This window comes from Furipterus horrens, unplaced genomic scaffold (assembly GCF_987537825.1).
Source record: "Furipterus horrens unplaced genomic scaffold, mFurHor1.1.pri manual_scaffold_12, whole genome shotgun sequence".
NCBI classification, from domain to species: domain Eukaryota; kingdom Metazoa; phylum Chordata; class Mammalia; order Chiroptera; family Furipteridae; genus Furipterus; species Furipterus horrens.
Window position 1 is genome coordinate 86,402,881 of NW_028327182.1, and position 25,931 is coordinate 86,428,811.

The following is a 25,931-nucleotide window of genomic DNA, read 5'->3' on the forward strand; positions in this document are numbered from 1 at the left end:
AGGATTACAATTTTGGATGTTGTAAATATAATTCAGATTACAGCATCTCAATCCAGTAATAATTTAAAACTCGGAACAGTGAAGAACCTCGGAACATTTAGGGTCAAAAGTGAAAATCACACTCCATCATCCTGTCATTTTTTAAAGGACTATATTTTTCAAAATGGTTCAAGGAAGAGATTAGCACTTTTGGGAAAATGAGCTCTCTCCGTTCAGACAGGCCAGTAGGTTCTCTTTCAGGTAACGCAGGTTCTGAAAATAAACAGCTTAGGATCACCAAGAGTGATGATTTTGACAGCTGAACTGTTCTTAGAAGTTTTAGATAAACTGTTTTGTATCTCAGCATTAAATTAGAATTTTAAAATAAATCTTAGTGATCCTTTCATCATCTCAACGATAAAATACATTTCCTGTGACAAGATGTATCCCATAAAATAACTTTAATTATTAAGAGCTAACAATAAAGGAAAATCGCATTTGTCGCTACCCATCCCTGGCGCCAATTAAGTGTTTGCTGCAAGGGCTCAAATTTAAGCACTTTTATATGCGTTCAGTCATTTGATACTTTTAATGTCTCTATGTGTTACTCTTTGACCATTTTACAGATGAAGAAAGTGGATGGAATTAGAGAGGAAAGTAACTCACACAAAGTCATGTTGCTGTGCAGCTGGCGTTGAACCAGAATGTGCATCTGGCCACCTAGTTCAAACACTCATGCTTTTAACCTTCATATATATAATTAAGGTTAACATGATTATAAATGCCCTCCTTTACTTATAATTTGTTTCTGAATACATATATATTAAGATCCCTTTGTGTCTAGGACTATTTTATGCTCAACTTTATAAGATGCAAGTTAATTTACATGATGTCCGGAATAACTGTAAAGTTGGAACAGCAGAAAATAAGAGTAATAACAACAATTCTTAGCTAGCTATTAAGGTATGCCAGACACTTCTAAAATTTTTTATTATTTTGATTATTTTTATTTCTACAACAACCTAGTAAAATAAATAAAAACTTTTCACCCATTCTACAGAGTAGTAAACAGCCACCGTTTAAATAACTTGCCCTGAGTAACATATACCTAAGCAGTAAAACCAGGATTTGGACCCAATGGTCCACTGCTTGATGAAGGATGAGAGGTAGTTTGGGCAGGACAGCAATTCAAGAAAACCTTGCTACTGACAACAATTTTGTATGGGAAATACTTCAGTGGCAGGTGGTGGAGACTCAAACATTTTTCTTGGTAATATAATATTTATGAATATAAAATTAATTCATTTTATGTTTGTAAATTGTGGTATTCATGAAATACAGCCTGATATGTTTGTGGGGTTTGGGGAAGAATGTAGACATTTATTAGAAAGAGCAAGAGGTTCAGAACTTTTAAAAAAGTATACATTTGAGTTCATGTTTTATAACAATGCTATGAGAAATGCAATTTGAAGACCCTTATCCCTTATTGTGAATAAAATTCCTCTCCATTTCTAGTTTCTGCGATTATTGATCCCTTTCATCTTTCTTTCAGTAAAGGGGGGATACATTAAAACTAGTGAGGGCTTATTTTGTAGTGTGTTTTTATTTTGTTTTTTAATTAAAGTAAATTCAGAAAATCACAAATATGCTAAAGAGGAGACCAACCTGTGTCAACAAACTTCTGTAGAAAATCTTAAAATAGTTCATTGATTTCAATTATTAAAGGAAGAGGCAGTTGGGGAAGTTACGTGTGATTGCGGTAGACAGGCTAAAGTTCCCCAGTTGAGGGTGCCTCCCAAGAGAGGCTAGAAGTCAGGAAACACTGTTATTTTTTGTCACTCCTAAAGGCCAGATTGATTATTCTAGAGCAACTGTGAAAAAGTGATGGCAAAGAGGATTTGGGATTTGATGGTTATTTTCAAGTAATTGGCAGCCTGTGGCACCTCTTAATTAGCAACTGATCTTGCCTGAAGGAAGGTGAAGCAAGAGAGTATAGAAAAGGAATGTTTTTACATAAAATCCAAGAGTGTGTGTGTGTGTGAAAAAAAAATAACTGTGATTTTATTGAATTTATTACTGGAGAAGTCAGTCAGAGCTACTATCTGGAACTTCAAAGGACTATACTTTTTCACTGAGAATTGTACACAAGTGCTTTGGGATTCTGAGAGAAAGAGTAATATGCTTGTCTTCTGATGAGGGGAGGCCCCTCACCTTCCTGAATATTGTGAAAGGACTTGAGGAATGTGTCACCCTGTTAACTGGGGAGGATGAGATTTTAGCTAAAAACAGATGCCCACAACATAAAAATGGAAACCAACTGGAATCTGAAGCAGTTTCACAGAGAAAAGGGGTGGAGTATTTAAGATATTAAATTTGAGGCTCCCTCTACCAAAAGTGAAGCCAACTCACTGAAACTTATAAAGTCGCCTAAAAATAACATACCTTTTAGTAAGTGCTTGGACAAGATACAAAGATAAGTAAGACAATAAGACCAGCTTCTGCTCCTTGAGGAATTCCCACATTAAATGAGACAAGAAGAAAGTTGGTGGAGGAGAAAAATATATATTTAGGTAACCCATAATTATATATTTAATAAGACATAGTAAGTCCAATCATAGAGATACAGTATATGAATAAAGATAGATATAGGAATAAATCTGTCATAAAGGTGCATGAAGACAAACAAACAAATCTATAAATAAGGAGGATCTTCACTAGATAGCTGGATGTGAGATTTGTGGCTCATGAAGCAGAATTTATTTTAGCTGGCAATTCTGTGTGAAGAGTTTAGAAAATAAAAAAGTAACCCTTACAGGATACTGGTGGTAGTAAAAATTGATTCAGTCACTTTGGGGATTAATTGATATTGAAAGTCAATATTCCTAGAAATACATTTTAGACTTTAGAACTGAGAGAAACTCTTGTACATGTGCAATGACAATTGTTGATATATAAGAATGTTCAAAGAAGCATTGTTTGCGAGAGTAATTTAAATAACTCATTGGGAACAAATCAAAAGGAGATTGATAAATATATCAAGCATGCTCATCAATTAAATTTACAACAGTAAATAAATTTCAGCTACACACATTAACAGGAATAAATCTAATGAACACATTGTTGAATTAAGAACAGTATACTGTTGAAATTTATACACACATATGAGGTCTGTCTGGGAAAATGTCCAGCCATTGTTACTACAATGAGAACAGTTTGTGCTGCATTGATACAACCTGGCATCCAAGGACACTAGACTAGAATGCACATGCATGAACAATGATGACTTCTCTGTACTAGTCATTGGGGGCGGTAGATGCCACTGAGTCCGTATGTGCACTGTGAGGCCACTGCATTCAAAATGGCTGAGAGAGCAGAGCAATGAATCTGCATCAAATTTTGCATGAAGCTTGAACATTCCTCCATGGAAACTATTCGGATGATTCAGAAGGCCACAGCTATGGGCAACTGGTGATTGGCAGCTTCATCACAACAATGCACCTGCTCATGCATCACATCTTGTGTTCTTGTGTAACAGTTTTTAGGCAAAATATCAAATCACCCAGGTGACTTAGTCCCCCTGCAGCCCAGATTTGGCGCCGTGTGACTTCTGGCTTTTCCCAAAACTAAAATCACCTTTGAAAAGGAATAGATCTCAAATCACTGACGAGATTCAGGGAAATATGATGGGGTAGCTGATGGCAACTGGGAGAACTGTGTGAGGTCCCAAGGTGCCTATTTTGAAGAGGACTCAGTGTCATTGTCCTTTGTACAATGTTTCTTGTATCTTGTATTTTCTTCAATAAATGTCTCTATTTTTCATATTACATGGCTGGATACCTTCTGGACAGGCCTCATATTCTGATTTTTAGATATAAAAGAAAAATATATCTCCTTGATGCGTATATTTGTATGTGCACATATATGCATGTTTGTGTATGTATCTATGAGTCTATTAAAATATTTATGGTCCTTATAAATTAATTAATACATTTATGTCAGATTGATAAAATGTAAACTAGGATCTCATGATTAGTATTATATAAAGCGAGACTCCAACACAATAGGAATATATTAAATAAGAATAAAACCATCCAGTGATTTAATAAAATAGGTTGAATATCATTGAAGGAGTGTGTAAGCAGGTGCTGAATGACCAAATGGAGGAATTATTGTAGAGTGACCTCTAGCAATATGTGGACTGTTGTGGGATTTCTTTTCAGCCTTTATTCATTCTACCAATCAAACAAGTCTCTAAGAAAATTTTCCCATTTGTTGAAATAATTGTTTCAATTATTACCTACATCTGGTTATTCTTGACTTCTCAGTCACAATGTCCACGAGTGTCCTCTCTCTTTGCTTAATAAATGGCACTTTAGTTTCCATTCTTTCTTTTGATGTCTAGTTAACATTTCTAATCAATTAAGTTGCCCTTGAATGCCACCGACATTTACTTGGTGCTCTTGTGATTAAAATGAATATTTTAATATTGCATTAATTTCAGTTTTCAAATATAGAACTTATCTACTTAGAAAGAGTGCTTGAACCAAGAAAAGAATATTGTCTCACAGAATGCCTGGATTTGACAGCTCTCCTCGACTAGTCCATTTCTACTGACCCGCAAAGCTACACCAACCAACCATACAACTGCAACGGTAACAGCAGCAACAACATACGACTGAGGGATACTGGTTGAGGCAGAAAGGACTTTTAAAAGCTCCTCAACTTGTATTTATCAACTCTCATAGCCATAAAATTATTGTTTATGTCCGAAGTCTTTTCTTTCCTTTGCCTGAGGACATATATCAGAAAAAATATTGCTGTGAGAAATGTCCAAGGTTTTAGTGCCTATGTTTTCTTCTAGGATTTTTATGGTTTCAAGTCTAACATTTAGGTCTTTGATCCATTTTTTAATTTATTCCTGTGTTGTGTGGCGTAAGAAGGTGGTCTAGTTTCATTTTCCTGCACATATCTGTCCAATTTCCCCAAGAGTATTTATTGTATAAACTATCTTTAGCCCACTGTACGTGCTTGCTTCCTCTGTTGAATATTGCTTGACTATAAAGGCATGAATTTATTTCACTGCCTTATGACCCACCTAGCACTTCTACTTTTGGAAATTTATCTGAAGAAACCCAAAACACTAATTTGAAAGGATATATGCACCTCTATGTTTATTGCAGCATTATTTACAGTAACCAAGATTTGGAAGCAGCTCAAGTGTCTGTCAGTAGATGAGTGGATAAAACAACTATGGGATATTTACACAATGGAATACTACTCAGCCATAAAAAAGAAGAACATTTTATCCTTTGGAACAGCATGGATGGACCTGGAGAACATTATGCTAAGTGCACTGAGCCAGTAAGAGAAAGACAACTATCATATGATTTCACTTATATGTGAAATCTAATGAGCAAACTGAATTAACAAGCAAAATAGAGACAGACTCGTAGATAAGAGAGCAGGTTAACAGCTCTGGGTAGTGGCATGTTGAAGGGTGGGGGGATCGAGCAAAAAAGAAAAAGGACTCATTGACAACCGAGTGGGGATTGTAGGGGCGGGGGGAGCGAGATGGGTGGAGGCGGAAGATGATCTAAGGGGCATAAATGATAACGGAAAAAATACAATGAAAAAAGAATTAGGAAAAAAATTAAAAAATAATAAAGGCTTTCACCCTATAGTATAAACTCATTTCCTTTTTCTTCAATCTCTGCAGTTGACTATCTCAATAGCAGAATAATTTTATTTTCTAGAAAATGAGAAACAAAATAAAATCACATCAACCCTGCAGATCGTGTATAATACTGGTCATAATGAGGGACTCCAAAAGTACCATAAAACAGGTTGGCAGATACCTTTGCTGTGTCAAAAAGACAATATTTTAATAACAATAACATGCCCAGTTGGCTCAAATAAAAGATTTTAACAGTCACATATTTTTATGTATTAGATGGCAACAGCTAAAATAAAAATAATATGCATGTTGTGCAAATCAATAATAATCCCCAAACAATTTACACATCATTTACTACTTCTTCCTATATTATGGCTCGTAGTTTTGATATTCACTCTAGAGATAGATACAATCATAATGTACCAGGGAAAACATAAAATTGATTTTTTTTTACTGCTCCAATGTGAGAGGATTACAAATTATTTCACACTTTTCAAGTACATACAACTTAATCCAATGTGTAGTATAGAGAACTGCTCAATTCTGCAACTATTTAAGTAATTTTTAGATTTCTCTGAACAATGATGAATTACTGCTTTGATATAAGGAATATGTTACCTTACAAAGATTACCTTATGCAATAATTACAACTTTATCTTTTCTTTTACTTCATCTACATGCAAATAGCTTACAAAGGCTGGAGGAATGTTCATCTATTTTGATTATAAAACAGTAAAATTGTAATTTCAAAATAAGTAAAATATGCCCCAAATTAAAAATATATATATAAATCAAGACTTCTATGGAAATAAACTCCTTTTCATGATCACTGGGAATATAATGACATTTACTATTTTGCCAACTGAGGTTCAAATTAGAGAGCTCCACTCGCAACAGAAACCCTGAGGCCTGCGTGGATCCTGAGGACAAAGGTGATTATTTCAATTATTTTCCTTGAATGGCTTATCTAGCCTTGACCTCACCATGGGGCAAGATATTGGAAGCCTGATGCATGCAGCCATGTAATTATGCATTTAAGTCTATTTTCCTAATTAATTTAAATATGCATGAGAAGCTTTCATGGCTTGAATCTGAAAATTCCTGTGGCCTGGTCACTGGATAGAATTAAGGCTCCCTGATGTGAGAATTGATCACATTTTTCATGAGCTTTTGAAAGATGTCTTTTGGGAGAGGAAATGGAAGGCTCAAAAGTTCAAGCCTTGGAGAAAATTCTTCTCTTTATTTCTTTTTAATTTTTTTTTTTTTTAATTAAGAAAATGAGGTTAAAAAACTGCTGTCAGCAATTGCAAGTCTGACGGTCATAACAGCATAACAGAATCTGCAGGGTTATACACGTTGCCCCTACTAATGTGGTGAGTAAATCATTAATGAAACCCAGACACTAGGAAGGGAAGGTAGGAGCTGAGCTCAGAAAAACAAAGAAGGCGAGAGGTAAAATAGTGACATTTGTGCCAAATAATTCCAAGTGTGTGTAGGGGGACGAGCAGGGGGTGGGACTGACTGAGCCAACTCTCGAGACAAAGGGATGGTTCAGATGTATTACCAGAGAGTCTCCTAAAGCAATAACTGGCCTAGTGGCCCCAATTCTACCTGCAGTCACCCACAGGCTCGCGGGCCTGGATCAATGACCCTGAACATGTACCCATGTCTAAGATACAGGTATTTTCTCAAATCCTGGAACATATTGATCCATGCCCATCCTTTCTCTGTCTTCCATTTCTTTTTTGATGAATATCCTTCAAAAATGTGCACTGTACTGGATAAAATGGAGCCCTTGCTCAGCTTATTGCTCACTGTGAGCATATGCTGTTTTATCATGATTTGCGCAGATATGGTTTTTCCTCTCTGCACAGTTAGGCCTCCTGCCCTCTCGGCTCCTTCTGCGTGCGCTCTACACTATGGACAGATGCTGGCTTGCTCTTCCTTTTGAGACTGTCTTTCAACTTAGAGGTAGATGTTCCTGAAGTCAGAAAATAAAAACCTACTCTTACTAAATCAATACACAGCAGAGTTGTTTTTTATTTTAATGACATCCAATATAGGAAGACCAGCGAAGTTAAATAGCCAGCTTTACACTTGCCCCTGAGGATGCAGAGTGTTAAAGAATAATGGCAGTCTGGTCAGCAAGTGAAAGATATCTGCTTGGATGTGAAGATACCTGCTGTGGTCTCTAAGTAAAAGCCGAAATGTTGAAAGGCAGAGTAAAGAAATTTAAGAATGTAGACAGAAAATATAAAGTGAACTAAACTAGACTTTCCTGATGCAGCCAATTTTTCCAGATAAGTCATCCTACTAGGCTTATCGTACACATTCCAAATTTATCCATGAATTAGAAAGTTGTTTTGCTGTTGTTAATTTTCATAAAACTTTGATTCAGTTACTGTTTTTTTCTTCTGTTTACCACATCTATACTCCAAAAGGATGAGATTGCCATCTGATGACAATTATAGACATTGGCTCATGCAGCCCAGGCAAAATTCCAAGGTTTAGACTTGATCATGCAGTATGTTACATAGAAAGCAGATACAAAGAGGCAACTACTCTATACAAAGGATTTCAAATGTACTTTTGATTTCAGATGTGAATTTATTGTGAAATATCTGACTCATTTCTTTGATTCCCAGGGAGAACAAGCAATAGTTCCTGTGTACTGGTTAAAAGTTTTCTAAATTCCTAATGAATCAATGCCTAGTGCTGTCTCATTTTCTAAATTTCCCACACTTAAATAGCAGGTAGTGACATCAGAAGAGTTTCATGAATACACATATAGAATGCAGTCTTAAAACACTATATGAGAGCCTTTGAAATTTCAAGACACGTACATGAAAAAATTAAGATGAATAACTTTAAGTAAAAAAATAAAATAACAATTGTTTTGTCTTTGAACCAAAAGCAATAGATGTAAAATAGATTCATGGTGGTACTTACCACAGTGAAATTCATAACTTTCAATATCCATATTGTCATGGCTAAGTTAACTATCATGGTAACCAACAGCAGAAGGACAAAGAAGTATAAGCACCTCTTTCGCCATCCATAAATCCCCACTGGGTACAATTGTGCATTCTCAGCCTTGGGCAGGTGATTCTGTTGTGTTGCTAGTATGTATTGTTCTCGAGTCATCTGGGGAGAAAAAAAAGAAGGAGAGAAAGCACTCAAAATTAAAACTATATATATATATATAATTAATCAAAAGACACAACATATCTGAGAAGAGTGGGTATTGATTGCTCAGATAATTATTGCTATGTAATTAAAATTATGTAATTTATTTAATTAAAAAGAGTTCACATGTTACAAATCCCTTCAACACATTAACATCAATGTTGTTTTGGAGGTATTTAACTAACTGTTATATGTCTAAGATATAGATTGTTTTCAGGCAGATTTGCCTAACCCTACAGGAGTCTCTGTTTTTCTCTTTATTTCTTTCTTTTTTATTTTTTGAAAAGCTAAAAATTCAGTAAACATATCAAACTACTCCAACGATTTTGAAGAGCAAATTGGATAACAAAATGCCAAGAGAAAAGGATGTCAAGAAAACATGGAAAAATTGTTATTTAATGAAAGCTATTTGTAGCACCTCACCTTAAAGATGAATTTCACATTATTACCATCTTCATCACAAAATATACTTTACAGCACGTAAACTGCAAAAAGTGTTGAGTTTTCTTTAAAAAATTCTTTATTTTTTAAATCCCACAGGTTGTTTTTCACAATCACAAAAGCTTTCAGCAGCTGTTACAATGCAGTGATCAAGTATAACTCTAAGAGAGTAAGCAAACAATCCAAAACTGGAATATTTTACAACCTTTGCCTAAAATGTTAAATGTTAATTTCTTTGCAAGTATTGAGCATACTCTAAAATATCTTGGTTGTCTGGAATTGTGAGATTTCTATAATTAACATAGAAAATTGTTTCACTACATGCTTTTGCTATTCTAAAGGAACATACCAAACAAGCCTTCGATGCAGAGATACTTATTTTCTCAGAACAGCTAAGTAGGTCTCCTGAATGAGAGGAAGATGAGTACAATTTCCTGAGGAAAATCACCTGTACTGAGATCTCTCTCTGGCTTAATCTTCTCTGCTCCCATCTGCAATATGAATTCAACACCCTCCAACACCTCTCTTTGAAATTCTTTTCGTTTTCAAGGTTGTAGATGTTCCTCCTGGCTACTTAAAGGAATTAGGACCCTCTTCAGCTTACTTCTGCAATTCTATTTCATACCATATTTCATGTCAGCAAAGAATTCATTAGAATCAAATAACTTCTAAAGGACAGTATTTCTTAGTTAATAGCAAGGAAGTCTTCATCTTCTTGGATCAAAATGATTATCCATATTCACAATGAGGTAAATGGACTTACTTATGACCCCTTGTCATTCAGGGAAGGGCTGATTTAAGTTTGGACTTTGCATTTTTTTTTGAATGAAAAAACATACTCTTAAAACCCTGATAATGTGAATAAACTTTCCAACAAGATATTATGTGGTTAAATAAGAGGTGGACAAATAGAATTAGATCTTGTAAAATTTTCAACATTTCTCTCCAAAGATCTGGGAAGCCTGGTTTTCAGAAAGGGCTATTTTGTTCAGCAAATTTAATAACATAGCAAATAAAGACTAAAAGAGAATGAAACATTCTGGAATGACCTTAACACAGTTCATCATTGATAGTCCAGCCTTGGTAAATTCTGGTGAAGTCTACTGAGCTGGATGGAATGGCAGAGATACTAACTAGAGTATCAGAGACCATGTGCTATCATTCCCATACCTCACAGAAGGAGACAACAGTACAAAATACTAAAGCCAAAGAAATGAACTAATTATTCCAGTCTAGATGACATCATTACATATATATGAGTAGCGCATAGTAATTGAGACTCTAGACAAAAGTGGGTCTTCACTTGATAAAATATGTATTTAGTGACAACTGTGTGCAGGTAGAGTTCAAGATTATTACATTCATGAATTTCACATATTTGAGGAAAACACAATAAATAGAAAAATAACATATCACATAGCAGTATACTCTGAATATTACACATATAATAATAATAAATACAATAATATAAAATTAAAGATATTAACAAAAACAATATTATTATTAATATTAATACAATAAGAAATGCTGTCTGAAAGGCTGACCAAATGACCTGACCCTGTCGCAGGTTTGTATCCTCATGACCCTAAATGGGAGGGGATTTAAACAATTTTTAAATGGCAATAAGCTGAGAAATTTGGGGGCAAATTCTGGAGCACAGCTTTGTAAAATCTGAGCTTTACTAAGAATAGACTCTCCAATTTTGCACAAAAGCTTGTGGACATTAGACCTTTAGTACAAACCAGGTATTGAGAACCTATTATCTGCAGTCCAGATTTTACCACTAAATTGCCAATGTGATGACAAAGCTGTAAAGATAACCCAGTTTTATATCAGAAGTGATATAATTACAATAATTGTTTTTTAAATATCACACTTAACCATTTTACAATATTACTCACATAAACCCTGGGTATAATGCAGAGATGTAAGCACAGAGACTGAAAGGAAACGGTAAATTATTTATTTATTTCACTCAATAATCTGATTCTTTAATATTAAAATATAAATTGAGCCTCTAATTTCTGCTTAGACCTGTTCCCTGTGCTCCCTGTTATGGGAAATACGAATATAAAAGAGAAGCATGTGTCTTCTAGAAAACAAGCGATGCAATTGGAGAAATTGATTTTATTTCCTGATTATGGACCTAGCACTTGGCAGCAGTATGCCACATCCTTGTGACCAGAAAGATTGAATCTCGGCTCCAAGTTCCCTTCATCTCCTCACTGAGAGTAGTCACATTCCAGAAGCAGTGGTAAATCATGTTGGCATCGCTGTTCATTAAGTCGTGATCGCGCAGATTTAACACTGCAATGGTCTGCTTGTTGTTCAGACAAGGGATGGAGCACAACAGACTGAACACGGTCTCCGATTTGCAAGCTGAGCTGCAGCCCCAGCCTGGTCATTCCGTTCTGTACTCCTGGGGCAACTCACTTAGCTTTTCTCTGCCCCAGTTTTCTCAGCTCTCAAATGAATATTACACCGACTTATATAAGAGTAATATGGGAATAAGAAAGTAACATGTCGAAGTACCCTTTTCATTTTAAATGGTAAAAATACTTGTTTTAAAATTTATCATCCACCCCTTAGCTAATGGTTTCCTATTTAAGTGCTATATAAGTATTTATATTAGAATATTTTTAAAGATGTGATTGAAATATAACTTAAAAAACAAAATGCTTGAAGTATCCAAATTATACAGTGTGAATTTAACATAGCATAAAGGCAGGTTTTTCCTGTTTCCAGAAAATGAGTCTCTAAACAGATACTAATGTTGAGAGAGATTAAAAACATTATGGCCAGGTCCACTCTCCATGGCAATATAATCTTTCCCCTCTCTGTGGTACTTAATTCTCAATGATACATTCCAACATGACTGTAGTTAAAGTTTGCTATTTAAGAAAAATGTCTATTTGGCGTGCATATTTTTGCCAGTTGGTTTATGGAAAGTGATGTTGTCAGGTTTCAGAGTCTAGAAAAGAGGCAACCTAGCAACTAAATTTCAAGAATGATGAAAGGTATTATCTGAGTCAAATGGGCTGCCTTTTGAGATAGGAAACAGAGAGGATTCTAGCCAAGCCTGGCAGAAAAGGGAGCCTGAATAGGCATTAAAAGATAAACATATTCCTAGATAGGTAAAAGTTTTATTAAAACATGGTCATTTTAAGAGAGAATTTTTAGTGATCTAGGAGTCACTCTGAGCTTATTTTACATATGTCATGTACTCAAAAATTAAGCACTTTTATATAGGAAATAATTCTTCTGTACTTAATTGAATGATGCCTCAATCACAGTTTTTGGTCTTTACTAAAGCACATACTTAGATTTAGGTTCCTAATATTGAAGTAACTCAATCAAATCCTATCATGTAATATAGACAGAATAACTTAACCATTGAAGTGATTTTGAAGGAGGTTAAGAAGTCTTCTGCCCACTCGGGGATATATCAGCACTGAGAGATAAAACAACACAGACAGTCGTGGGTACCATATCCACTAAGATTACAAGCGTGAGAGCCATTGGCAAACACAGTTGCCCACACTCAGCATGGGGTAAAAGAAAAATCTTTAACGAAAAACAAATTTGCCAGAAACACAGCTGGGGAGCTTAACTGGGCAAGTGGAAAACCCACACTATTTAAAGGAATAAAGAGTAACAGGCAAATGTGTTTTAAAAAATGATAACAAAAAGAATCAGAGAAAGGCTAAGGATTACTGGCTGTTAAGAGCAAGCAGAAAAACTCAATGAGAACAAGAAAGATAGGGAGTATGGCTTCCAGAGCCTTGATGATTAATTGGAAAGTGTCACTGCTTATGAAAAAATTTGCAAACAAATTTAAAAAAAGGCACTTGATTGAAAGTCATTTTTTCCTACTTTGACAACATTAGTCACATTTCATCAGATTAATTTAAATCATTTAGTCAAATTTGCTTTGAAGTAAAATTTTCTAAAGTGTAATAAACTCCTAAGAAGAGGGTCATTTTGGTTATCTTATTTTTGAGAGATGAGGAAAAGAGAAGATTGATATAGACTATGTTTTAACTTAGAATTTTCTGCTTTAAATGAATTAAACAAAGATACCATATAAAGATCAACATAATTTAGCCAAAAGAAGTTTTTACTCCTAGTGTAACTGCATCTTGACTATCTGGATGAAGACAGAGCAGCTGGGCCAATAATTAAGACTTCAACTTTCTTGAATTGTTTAGGTTTTAAAAGGGAGAAAAAAGTTACAGCCCACTCTTGATGTAACAAGTTAAGGACAGAGAGGAAATGCGGACCAGTTCAGCACCCAGTGGAATGAAGGAAAGATGTAAACATGAGAATGAATGGTCATCAAGAAGGGCCCCGATCTTTAGCTCTCTCCCTGTCGCATCTTAGTCAGGGACCCACATAAGAACAGGAACCAAAGAAGCAATGAATGTTACACCTCTCATTACTCATTCTAGCCTTGGTGAGGCACACCTAAGTCATGAGTATACTCTGGCTTTCCACCAGAGGTGGAAAAAGGAAAGAGAGAAGGACTAATTATACTTCTTCCTATTGGTTTACATACCACACATCAGCCTGTTTTTAGTGCTGACGCCAAGAAACTGAACATTAACTGATGGTTCCTGTTAGCTGAGGAGTTTAAGGAGAATGTATATGTTGTGCCCTTCCTTCTATTCTTTTCTGCTGTTCATGGTTGTTTCTTGTCTGAGCTTTTGAAGAGTAGCAGAATATGCCACCCTGAAATCGACCACTTTGCCATTTTGATTACGTTGAGCTGTAGGCATTTGAAAAACAGCAAATGTAAGGAGAGGCTTTCTCTGAGCTCTCTTATCTGCCTACATACAGATCCTCCAGAAGGAACATAATTATCATAGACCCCCTCCTGGGGGTGTCATCAGCCAGGGAGGCCAACTCATACCATAGAAGAAGAGACTAGAATTTGACATCACACCTTGACACACATTGTCACAACCTATCATACCTCTCATCTATTCTTCCAAGGGCCCAATAATCTCTCCTAAAGATCATTTACTCTCCCATAAGAGGCCTACACCTCCCCTTCCCTTTTCCTTTAAAAGTAGTATTTAAGCCTGACATTAAAGCCAACTCTGGGAGCTAGTCTTTGTCCTTGGGTATCTCCCATGTATCTATTAGATATACACATTTATTAATAAACTTCTCTTTGCTATTCCTTTGTAATCTGTCCTTTATTACAGGGTCCTTAGCCAAGAACTCAAAAGGGTAGACAAAACTGTTTTCCTCCCCTACACTGTGAACACTGTCCACAGGGCAGAAAAGCAGCTGGCTGCACAGAGCTTGCTGTTGTGTTTCTAGCTGTGTAGTGAACAAAGTGCCTTCTCCAAAGATCTCATGATGAGGAGGTGAGGGGATGGAGGGATCAAGCAAAAAGGAAAAAATACTCATGGACATGAAGAACAGTGTGGCGACTGAAGGGGGGCGGGGGTATTCAGGGGACAAAATGGTAATGGAAAAACTATAAAAAAAGAAAGGGTTGTTTCACTTCTTGGAATAGATCCTAAGAATCCCAAAACACTAATCAGAAACAAGATATGCACCCCTATGTTTGTAGCAGCATTATTTACAATAGCTAAGGTCTGAAAACAGCCCAGTGCCCATCAATTGATGAATATATTAAAAAGCTGTGGTACATTTACACAATGGAATACTACTATGAGGCCATAAAAAAGAAAGAATTTTTACCTTTTGTGACAGTAGGAATGGACCTGAAGATTATCATGCTAAGTGAAATAAGCCAGTCAGAGTAAGACACAGACCTCATATATAAGTGGAATCTAATAAATAAAATAAAATGATGAACAAAATAGGCACAGAAGCATGGAGACATGGAACAAACTGAAAACCACCAGAGGTGAGGGAGGAGACTGAACAAAAGAAGGGGAAGAGATTAGTAAAAAAAAATATATGAGGTCTGTCCAGAAAAAGTCCAGCCATTGTTAATATAATAAAAATTGTTTATACTACATCGATGTAACCTGGCAGCCAAGTAGAGTAAACTAGACTGCACATGCATGAACAATGATGACTTCACTGTACTAGTCAGTGGTGGTGGTAGACACAGTTGAGTGAGCATGTGTATTATGTGGCTGTCACATTCAAAATGACAGTGAATAGAGCAATGAATCTGCATCAAATTTTGTGTTAAGCTGGAACATTCCTCTGCGGATGAGTCAGAGGGCCACAGCTATGGGCAACTGGTGAATGGCAGCTTCAACACAACAATGTGCCCACTCATGCATCACGTTTTGTGCAGAGTTTTTTTGAGAAACAGGAAATCACCAACATGACTCAGTCCCCCTACAGACCAGATTTGGTGCCCTGTGACTTCTGGCTTTTCCCAAAACTAAAGTCACCTTTGAAAGGAAAGATATTTCAGAATGTTGATGAGATTCAGGGAAATATGACAGGACAGCTGATGGGAATTGGGAGAACGGTGTGAGGTCCCAAGGTGCCTACTTTGAAGGGGGCTGAGGCATCACTGCCCTGTGTACAATGTTCCTTGTATCTTGTATCTTCTTCAATAAATGTCTCTATTATTCATATTACATGGCTGGAAACCTTCTGGACAGGCCTCATATACGTGAGCCACAGACACAAACAACATGTGGTGATGGCCAGAGGAAAGGGGGGACAAAGTTGGGGTGGATGTGCTCAAAGGGGGAAAATGTGGGACATTTGTAATAATGTGAACAATAAACATTTTTTAAAAGACTTGTTTCTAGATTTCCCAAAGGTATACATTGTTTTCTGATTGCATTTTACAAAATTATTTATTAAAAAAAAAAAAAAGAATTCTCTCCACAGTTCTGGAAGGCTATATTCCAGGCTGCAATACTTAATTTAGGCATCTACCTGACGATCTGTAAAGGACTTGGTCATGTTATAAATTGGTGATCTTTGTAAATTGCATTTAACTGGTTTAACAGTACCTATCTTACCATCACGAAACAGCACTGATAGGGATTTAACTAGATGAATATAAAATAAATATCTGAAAATATGTCAATTGCCAGTTCTAAGAATAACTGACAATATTAATAGCAAATATTATCCTTCTCATGTATTTATTTATGCATTTATATCTGTATATATTCATTTATTATTATTATTTTTTTTGTATTGCACATAGGACTTTAAAAAATAGATTGGAATGGATAGGAAAAGGTACAAAAATAAAAATCATCTACTTGTTTAAAACACTTAAAACTCTTCTGGTAATAAGCAAAAATTCACATGTTAAAATTCATTTGAAACATTATACAGATATAATGATACTACACAGTGTTTATTCATTACATTATTTCCATTATGCAATATTAAGGTGAAATTATATTAATGCATGTTCAAGTGCCAACTGCAGAATTTTGCATTTTAACAGTGTATTAGTCCTTCCTACTAGAAAGATTACTCTATCCAGCAAAGCTCTCATTTAGAATGGAAGCGCAGACAAAGTGCTTCCCAGACAAGGTGAAGCTAAAGGAGTTCATCACCACCAAGCACTTATATGAAATGTGAAAGGGACTTATTTAAGAACAAACAAGAAGACCAACAACGATGAACAGTAAAATGACAACAAACTCACAACATTCAACAACTGAATCTTAAAACAACAACAACAAACTAAGCAAATAACTGGAACAGAAGCAGAATCATAGACATGGAGACCACACGGAGGGTTATCAGCGGGGAGTGGGGAAAGGGAAGGAGGGGAAAAGTTACAGGGAATAAGAAGCTTCATTGGTGGGTACAAAACAGACAGGGGGATGTTAAGAATAGTAAGGGCATGGAGAAGCCAAAGAACTTATATGCATGACCCATGGGCATGAGGGAGGGATTGCTAAGGGAAGGAGGGTACTGGGCAGAGCGGGGCAAAGGGAAAAATAGTTGGACAACTGTAATAGCATAATCAATAAAATATACTTTAAAATAAAAATGATATGTTTATTACCAGATATATTTGGTTATATTTCTAAACTAAAAGCTAAGTGTTCCCATTTAATCTGAAAATGAAGAAAAATGAAGTAATTCATTTTCATTCATAGCCACTCAAATTATTTTCTACAACAAAATAGAAAATAATCCTTTTCAGTTAAAAAGAAATATTACTTTTAAAACTGATTGCTCTTTCATTCAAGAGGAAGATAGTGAATTAATAATAATAATAGCAGCAAACAATTGCACAGAGATTTTCATGTACCAGATACTAATACCCAGCAAGTGCTAACTTATTTAATCTTAACCACAGCCTAGAGGAGAAAGCTGTTATTATTGTCCTTTTTTATAAGTTAAACAAAATAAGCCTAGAGAGTCAGGAAATTCCTTCAAGAGCTACTAGGGGCAGGAGTTAGTAGGGGCAAGAAATGTAAGAGGCAACTTGTGATCTCTGAATTCATTTTCTCAGCCAGACCCTTCACTGCATATGGGCCAAGCACAGAGCCTCATTTATTCATCAACACCACTCTATAACAATGAGTCTTAAGAGTCCCATTTTAGTAATTAACAACCTAAAACTTAAAAAAGTCGGCATACTCAATGTTCCACAAATGAGTAAAAAATTAATTTTTAGATTTGGGTCTGCAGATTAACATGGGAGTTATTATTGATGTTTTCATTTCCTTAACTACGTTCAACTATTTCCAACCAAGTATTTACTAAGTACCTAGTACAACACATTTTAAATACATTTCAGTATAGACTACACCCTCTCTAAAATCCGTAAACAATTAGGCAAATGGATATAATCTGTGCTTCTCCTAATGTGAGATTTGTATACTAGTAGGAAAATTGTTTTAAGTGACAAGGGTAATCATTTCAGATACTTAATCAACATGACATTAAACATTTTTTATTTACATAAAGAGAAATCAATTTTTTTAAATATTTGTTTCCAAGCTTTCTTAGCATGTCACATAGAAAGTCATTTTCATACTAATAGACACATTCTTAATTTCTAGCCACCACCCCAAAAAATATATTAGAAAAGTTCTCAGTCAAACATTATCTCTGTATTTGGGATGTAATAACTCTGTTTTGTTTTCATTATATTTATCTTTCTTGTTACCTTATGGCAGGTGGAACTGGCCATAACTTTCCTGTAATGGTTTGGCAGACAGAACTGCTTTCCAATTTATGACATCAATCTAAAGTGTTCTTTACATATAGGTTTATTTAAGTAGCAATAGTAAGTTGATGCAAAGAATAATATTTAAAAAATAGCATACCTGCTATGTAGATGTGTGGAAATATTGTGAAGTTCGTAGGAAGTGGTTCACATTCGGACGATACCATACATAGGCTGTCACAAATTAAATGGGCTAACTATGCTTGAACTCAAAATGGTATATACATTTCTTAATTAAAATTTCCAATTGCCAAAAGTTAGTTAAATGAGGTCTATATTATTAAATTCATACTAAAAGCCTATAAATCATGCTAAGTGCATTTAAAATTAGTAATTGAGTAAACAAGGCTATTATACTGTATGGACCTAGTAGCCACTCAATATAAATAGACAAATGTACTAAAACAACTTACCACTATTCTTCCGCTTCCTTATAGAAATATCAGCTATATTACGGTTCTTGATCTCACTTATCTTCAACTTTATTGGAGTAACTCCACAACTAATTATTTTACGCACATTAAAGTTAGAAAGGAATTTTAAAAACACCATTCTCAATATAATTTATCAGTATTATCAATTAGAGTTACCATGTTTCACATTAGATCATCCGACCATATACCTGAAAGTTTGTACCCTTTTACCAACCTTCCCCTATCTCCCACCACCGCAGCCCCTGACACTGTTCTACTCTCTGTTTCTATGCATTACTAATTTTTATCCTTTGGTTTCTGTTTTCAGCACAATGACTTTAGTATGCACTGCAATAGCTGTACAGTGTGTAATGGGACCCGGAAATGATGACAGACTTCCGTAATCCTTGTACACCCTTCACACTATACTGCATCTTGAACATTGATACCTATTGCTATTAAAATGTGGAGGGGATACACATTTGAGAAAACACATGCAAGTGTGGTGCTATAAAGAGGACCGATGACAAATAAAACTCATGTAGAGTCACCAGGTGACTCAGCCAAATCCCACCTAGGCACTCCCTGTGTGCCCCCTCACCACAGATCACTCCTAGAACTCCAAAGCCCAGGCCAGGAAGGGAGAGCAGAATTCTCGTCCCCACCAGCTATCAGCCAACTAGACGGCTCCAGAGCAGGAGCCCCCCGCCCCCCGCCTGCCTCACCACTCCGCCAGTGGCCCCTCAGGTTTGGGTCCTGGCTACAACACAGCATCCTATTTCTCTGACAGTGTAACTAGATAGCAGAACAAAATCACTCCAGAATTTCAATGCAAAAGAAACATATTATCCCTCTTCAAAAGTAGAGAGACTTAGAAAAAGTGAAAGTGATTCCATTAGCCAACATTAATATGTATGTGCTAAAATAGTTGGAGACTTCTAGGAAACATAACTAGTTCCATTTCGGTAAATTCAGCGATAAATGAGGAGGTAGATGATTCTTTCAGTGTTTTTGCTTTTTCAAAAAGATTCATGAATAAGGGTGAAGAAATAGGGTTCATTGTCCCGCAAAAGAAAATTCCTGGTTTATAAGGGTCCAGCATATTCATTAAAAATTTATCTCTCTGTATGCAAATAGGATATGCCAAATATAATTGTTACTAAATAACATCCCTGGTATGATTTATCATTATTTGATCAATTCTTATTGTTGAATCTCTACCCCTTTTTTCATGATATTTTAAATTACCATTTTCTTTAGGATCTAGGATGGATATACCATCCATGTTTTGAAAAAGTTGTTCCGATTTAATATCTACAATTAAATGATCCATTCCTACCACTAGCAATGTCACTATTTACACATAGCAAGCTCACAGAAAATGTTTAAATAATTTATTTTGGTTTGCTCACCAGCAACAGGAAGAACAAGGAAAGTGTTTAGAACTTAGGACAACTCACCGTTTTTTATTTATACGTTATTAACTAAAATGTCAACAACCGATGTTACCAAAGCCATCTCGAGTGTGAAGTGCTTCCTGGAATAAGTGACCCCATCAAATACAAAGGAGTAAATGTGTTTGTATATGTTTCAGTACTTAGAAAAAAGAAAGAAAAATGGTACATGCATGTAAATCAACAGATGTTCAAAACGGAGACTTAACGCATGTGCACCTTTCCATTATTCCTTTCCAATACTATGCTTAGTCTACTAAGCTGGTGCCTTGCACATCTTTTAAATCAAATGATGTTTGCAAGCTCTTGCTTTGGGTATTTGCTGAATTAATTCACTGATTCTTGACATTATTTAAGTTAGGAAAACTTTAGGGAAATCACATCATATATGGCATTATGCAAATATGCAGTTTTCTGAGAATAATGAATTTCTAGCAATAACGTACTACCATCATATCCTATATATATCTTAATTATGTTAAATTGCACCAGTATGCTCTGTTTCTAAGGCAGTTTGATTAATGAGGATTTTGGACAAAGGAAATTAGTTGAGACTTAGGGAGTGGCTAGCAGTGGCATATAGTAATGTAATAAATGCATGGATTTTATGTCCATAGGTACAATAGATATTTTTCCCCCCTTGGTTCCTTTTGTATAGCTAGTTCTGCATCCAGACAGATATGCTAAAAAAAATTTCCCAAGGTCCCCTGAAACTAATCCATGCCAGAAAGTAGCATGGGTTAAGATGGGTACTTTGTCCTTTGAGTACTGTGGTTGTCTCTGGAAGTGATTTAAGGTGCAGTTCACCGTGAGTGGTTTTGAAGCACTGCAGGTCTACTTGGTGGGAGATTTATTCATGCATAACCAGTTTTATTGTCACCTGACGCAAAGTATAAAGAAAAAGTCCTAAAGAAGAATGGACCAAATAAAAAAAATCACAAGTACGGAATGCAAGAGCAGCCAAACAGGAAAATGGATACATTTTGGTCCAAGAATTTAAAAGGCAGTGGTTTACAAAAATAAAAATATTATCCCAACCATCAAAATATTTTTGAATAGTAATACTAAAATATATCATAGATTTGGGGCTAATTTCAATTATAAGTTTTTATGTATCTGAACAACTTTTAAGAAAAACATTTTGAAAATTTAAAAAAAACTTTAAATGGAAAGATCATTATAACAGAAACTTTCAAAAGCATGAAAAGTTAATGTATAAATAACAGATTGTAAGTGTAATCACTGTTATTAAAATAATTCTTATAATCATTTGAAGAAAAACTTTGCTAGAAATATTTAGAGAATAATGGCAGTATAAGTAAGTAAATATGCAAATAGATAAATAAACTGACAAATAAATAAATAAAATTAAATGGCTATAGAAATAAAACTATATTTATATAGAGAAAAAACTAAGAAAACAAAATATAAATCAGATATGTTTATCAATACATGGACTATAATAAAATAGTTAAAAAATAAAATAGTTTTTAAAAAGTTTTAAAATTTTGGAAAAATGTGTTGGTAAGTAATTATCTTTATGGTTCAGAAAAAGATGCTTTAAACAAGCTGTAGGAGTTGTTTAACCGGGGGGCTTGGTTACATCACATGTGCCCATTCTAATCTATCCATAGTAGCTGCCTGGCAGGATGGATTGGAAGGGCCTTTCCCAGGCTCCAGCGGGAAGGAATGCAATGATTAATTACTGTACAGTAGATTGATTCAGTTAAACACAATTTGCTCATGTGTATGGTCCTTTCTGTCTTTGGAAGAAGTTGGACATTGATGCTGTACTTTCGAAAGTAAATGTCTTTCTTGAGAATCATATCTACTTCACCACACTGATACATGTCCCCTGGGAGATACTCTCCTTTAAAACAGTAAAAAGTCCTAGGCTAGGGAATAAATTATCTCATACATTTGCTATTAGTATTTTTCCCCACCGTGCTCAGTGTTCATTATTGACTGAATACTTTATAATCCAAGTCCATAATAAATGTCCAAATCCCACATCATGAGGCAATAAAACTCATGGGAGAAGTACAGAGTGAACTACATTAGTTTTTGGAACCAGAAACAAAACAGAATCACTCATGTTTTGCATAATATTGCCTTAGAGTCGCGTTGGCTTTACCAAGAGTTAATATTCATAATTAAAGAAAAAATGCAAAGCACTTCCTACAGTTCCCCAAATTGTCAATTATGCCAGAACACTCTAAAAAAAGAAAAACGAACATTAAGACAAAGGAAACAAATAAAGAGAAATTAGTGAACAAAATGCAAAACTAGAATGTACTACTTCCAAAAATTACCTTTAGGCTTACTGCTTTTTATATATATAATTACAAAAGAAGTGCGTATATACACATATAGATATAGACACATATACATATATACTAATAGATAAGCATATATTTTAGGGTCTGTCATTCAGATAAAACTCTCCTGAAATTCACTGTACTTGTTAATAAGTCCAGAGAGATAAAAAATATTCTATGATTAATTTGTTTAATATTTTTCAGAGGAAAAGTGTCAACTGTTCATTAATAAGCATGCCTATCATCCATATTCAAATATTATCTTCCAAATGCTCTAGCTCTCTTTCCAAAATAATGTATATCCAAAAATTATATAATGAGTTATATTCCAAAATAATTATAATTTATATCAATAAACTATTTTGCTCTTAGTTCACTTAGGTATTTTCTTTCTTTTCTCTTCTAATTTTCCCATTTTGATGTATGCATATATGTAAAACTTCCTAAATTATTTCTGTATTGGGGCAGAGTATTAAATATAACTATTTTCTTGAGCATTACTTTGTTGGAAATGTAAAGGTATAACAGCCCATTATTTTTCTTAAGGACTTTACAATCTATTTGAATATTTAAATGTTACTATTAGGTGTAGATATCGTCAGGCCTTAAGGGCAAAAATAAAAACAATTATTAAGTATTAGACTTTGAGTAGAAGATGTGTTAGAATGTGCATTCAAGGACAAGTAATATCTGAATCAATTGTCAAGAGAGAAGATATCATTCACATGAGGCTGAAATCCTAGACAACATGAGAACATCATGGAAGCTGGAATATACAAGTCACTGTTGTAGCAAATTATCTGAAATTAGTATGAATGGTTTTTATGAGGTAAATGTAGGTTAGGTCTTGAAGCACTTATTTTTGGTAAAGAATTTGAAATTGTATGATAAAAATAATATGTAAAGAAAAAATAATGTGTAAAGAAGAACACTGGAGGAATTTGAGCTAATAATTAATGCATTATAAATATTAATATAAGGAAAGAAAACAGGACAATAGGTGTGAAATGATGATATATAGAAATAAGGTCATTATAAAACATTAGGTTATAAATTAAATGATTTTAAGTAATGAGAATAAAAGTGAAAATAAAATTTATGGGTCCTCTATGGCAAAACTATGTTAAATGTAAATATTTTCACAGTAACTATAATAGTGTCTGGATTATGGTAGAATTCCATAATATATAAAAAAAGGAAGAGATAGAGACATAGAAAACCAGTTATTGAATACATTCTGAGTTGGCATTGAGTTAGGCAATTTCATATACAATATTCATGGTATAATTATGTTAACCTCTAACATAAGTAGTATTATACCCATTTTTCTAATTAACAGACTAAATCATATTAGGAAATGTGTTCTAAGTCATTGGACAGGAAAATTATAAAACTTGAATTAGTAAGTAAATTTTCATAAATGTTGAGCGCAGATATTTTCAACCACATTGGGGAAAAATTTTTAACTTATTCAAGTTGTGAGTATGGATGCTTAAAGAATAAAATAAATATGAAGGAATTCCAAAAATGTAAATGCTGTAATGATCCCTTAAATTTAGATAATCTCTAACAAAACATTAGTTTTTAGTTGTGATGACAAGAAAACTATCAGTAAATTTTAACTTCAATATTTATACATTTTACAATAATTATATTCTTCTCTTTATACAGTTATCTTCCTCACTCAAATATAAAAATGTCAAAGATGGTTTGTGTTTGTATTTATATTATTCATTTTGAAGTCTCAGCTGTAGTTCCATGAATATTTAACAGAAATTTTGATCGAATAAAAATTTATAATATTTATTTTTTCTACCTCTGTAGTTCTAAACATGATGAATTATCATTTCTAGATTATTTGCTATCTTTTAACATTTTTGTTGTAGGTCTACTCAACTATTTAAATAAATTATAACTCCTATATTATGCAGATTGTATGCCCCCAAAGATTGCAATATTAATTATTGTTAAGAGAGTTGACATAGAACCAAAGCAAAAACAAACATTTTAGAGTATTTTAGAAGCCTGTAAAGTTTTACTTCTACCCTACAAAGGTTATTCTTTGATGAAAATATACATTCTCTCAACTTGAAAATATAATTATCATTAAAGTTAATAATGGAGAATTAGTTCAATAGTTAACAAAGAATCATGTACATATTATTACATATTTGATACTCAAATATTAATTGTTAATTGCCAGATAATAGATAAGAGGATTCAAGGAAAACAAAGTAAAGGATTTGTGTGATTGTCAATTCTGTGAACTAGCAAACCATGAGTATCCCAAGAAGAGAATTTAAAGTACCCTCAGCCAACCATGAAATAGTGAAGCTGACCACATGGTTGCTTTTATTATGAAGGATAAAATCCAAATAAGTCCTCATAAATGCAAAGTGATGTATTGTTAAACAAAGCCAAGTTATTCAATTGAGCATTTCAGAAAGTCTAATTATTGTGACCAATACAGCATATCCAGGTAAATGACTACAATTGTATTAGAAAAAAATACTGTATATTGCTATAATTTCATTTTAAATATCTATATTATAACAATTATACATGTTATTATTTCTAAATGATTTAAATGTTTTTTTCAACTATTTTAGAGTTCTAATTCTCACAAATGCTATCAAGAAAAAGGATAAAGAGAAAATTTTGACAGAATAAAATTGTTTGTTGAAGGAGATCACCTGCTTAAATTACAAATTATACAAGGTCATGTCTTTATGTTATGTAGAATAAAGTCATTAAGACACACGGATCAAACATCAAATTATCCTTACCTAATTCTTACATGAATAAAACAAAATGCATTTTATTTTTAATATTCATTTTACATTAAAATTGAGAAAGAAATTCTTAATGTTAGGTATAAGAATGAATGAATATATATGCAATTGCTAATAAATATTTCATTATGTGTCATGCAAAACTTTCTTATTTCATGAGATTTAAAAAATTGCTCAATGACATGGAATTCAAATCAAACTGTAATAGAGTGTATAGCAAAATTTTTAAAAAATATTATGGCCTTGAAAATCAAAATCTTATACTAAAAAAGGGAAAAGACATTAGAAAACATACAATGGATCTGATAAAATGAAACCACCTACACTTACATTTGGAGTTGAAAAACAAGAACAAGCAACAACACCCACTAAGGAGGGAGGCAAAAGCAGCCTGTGTTCTGCTTATAAATCCAGAAGACTTTCAAAATACCAAACAGGCAAATCATCGGTTACACTTTGACCATCTCCACAACTTGATTTTAAGATACACCTGAAATGTATTTAAATTTTTTAACTGAGTTTT

The 25,931-nt window shown here is 34.2% G+C and overlaps 1 protein-coding gene across 1 annotated transcript in view; it reads right to left on the reverse strand.

Annotated features, from left to right (window-relative positions):
* Positions 1 to 8,797, reverse strand: part of SGCZ (sarcoglycan zeta) — a 204,177-nt gene extending 195,380 nt beyond the window's left edge. Inside the window, exon 1 of the mRNA XM_090258154.1 lies at positions 8,603 to 8,797. Coding sequence (XP_090114280.1) covers positions 8,603 to 8,797 — 195 coding nt within the window. The remainder of the gene's footprint in view (positions 1 to 8,602) is intronic.
* Between the last annotated feature and the right edge of the window lie 17,134 nt (positions 8,798 to 25,931).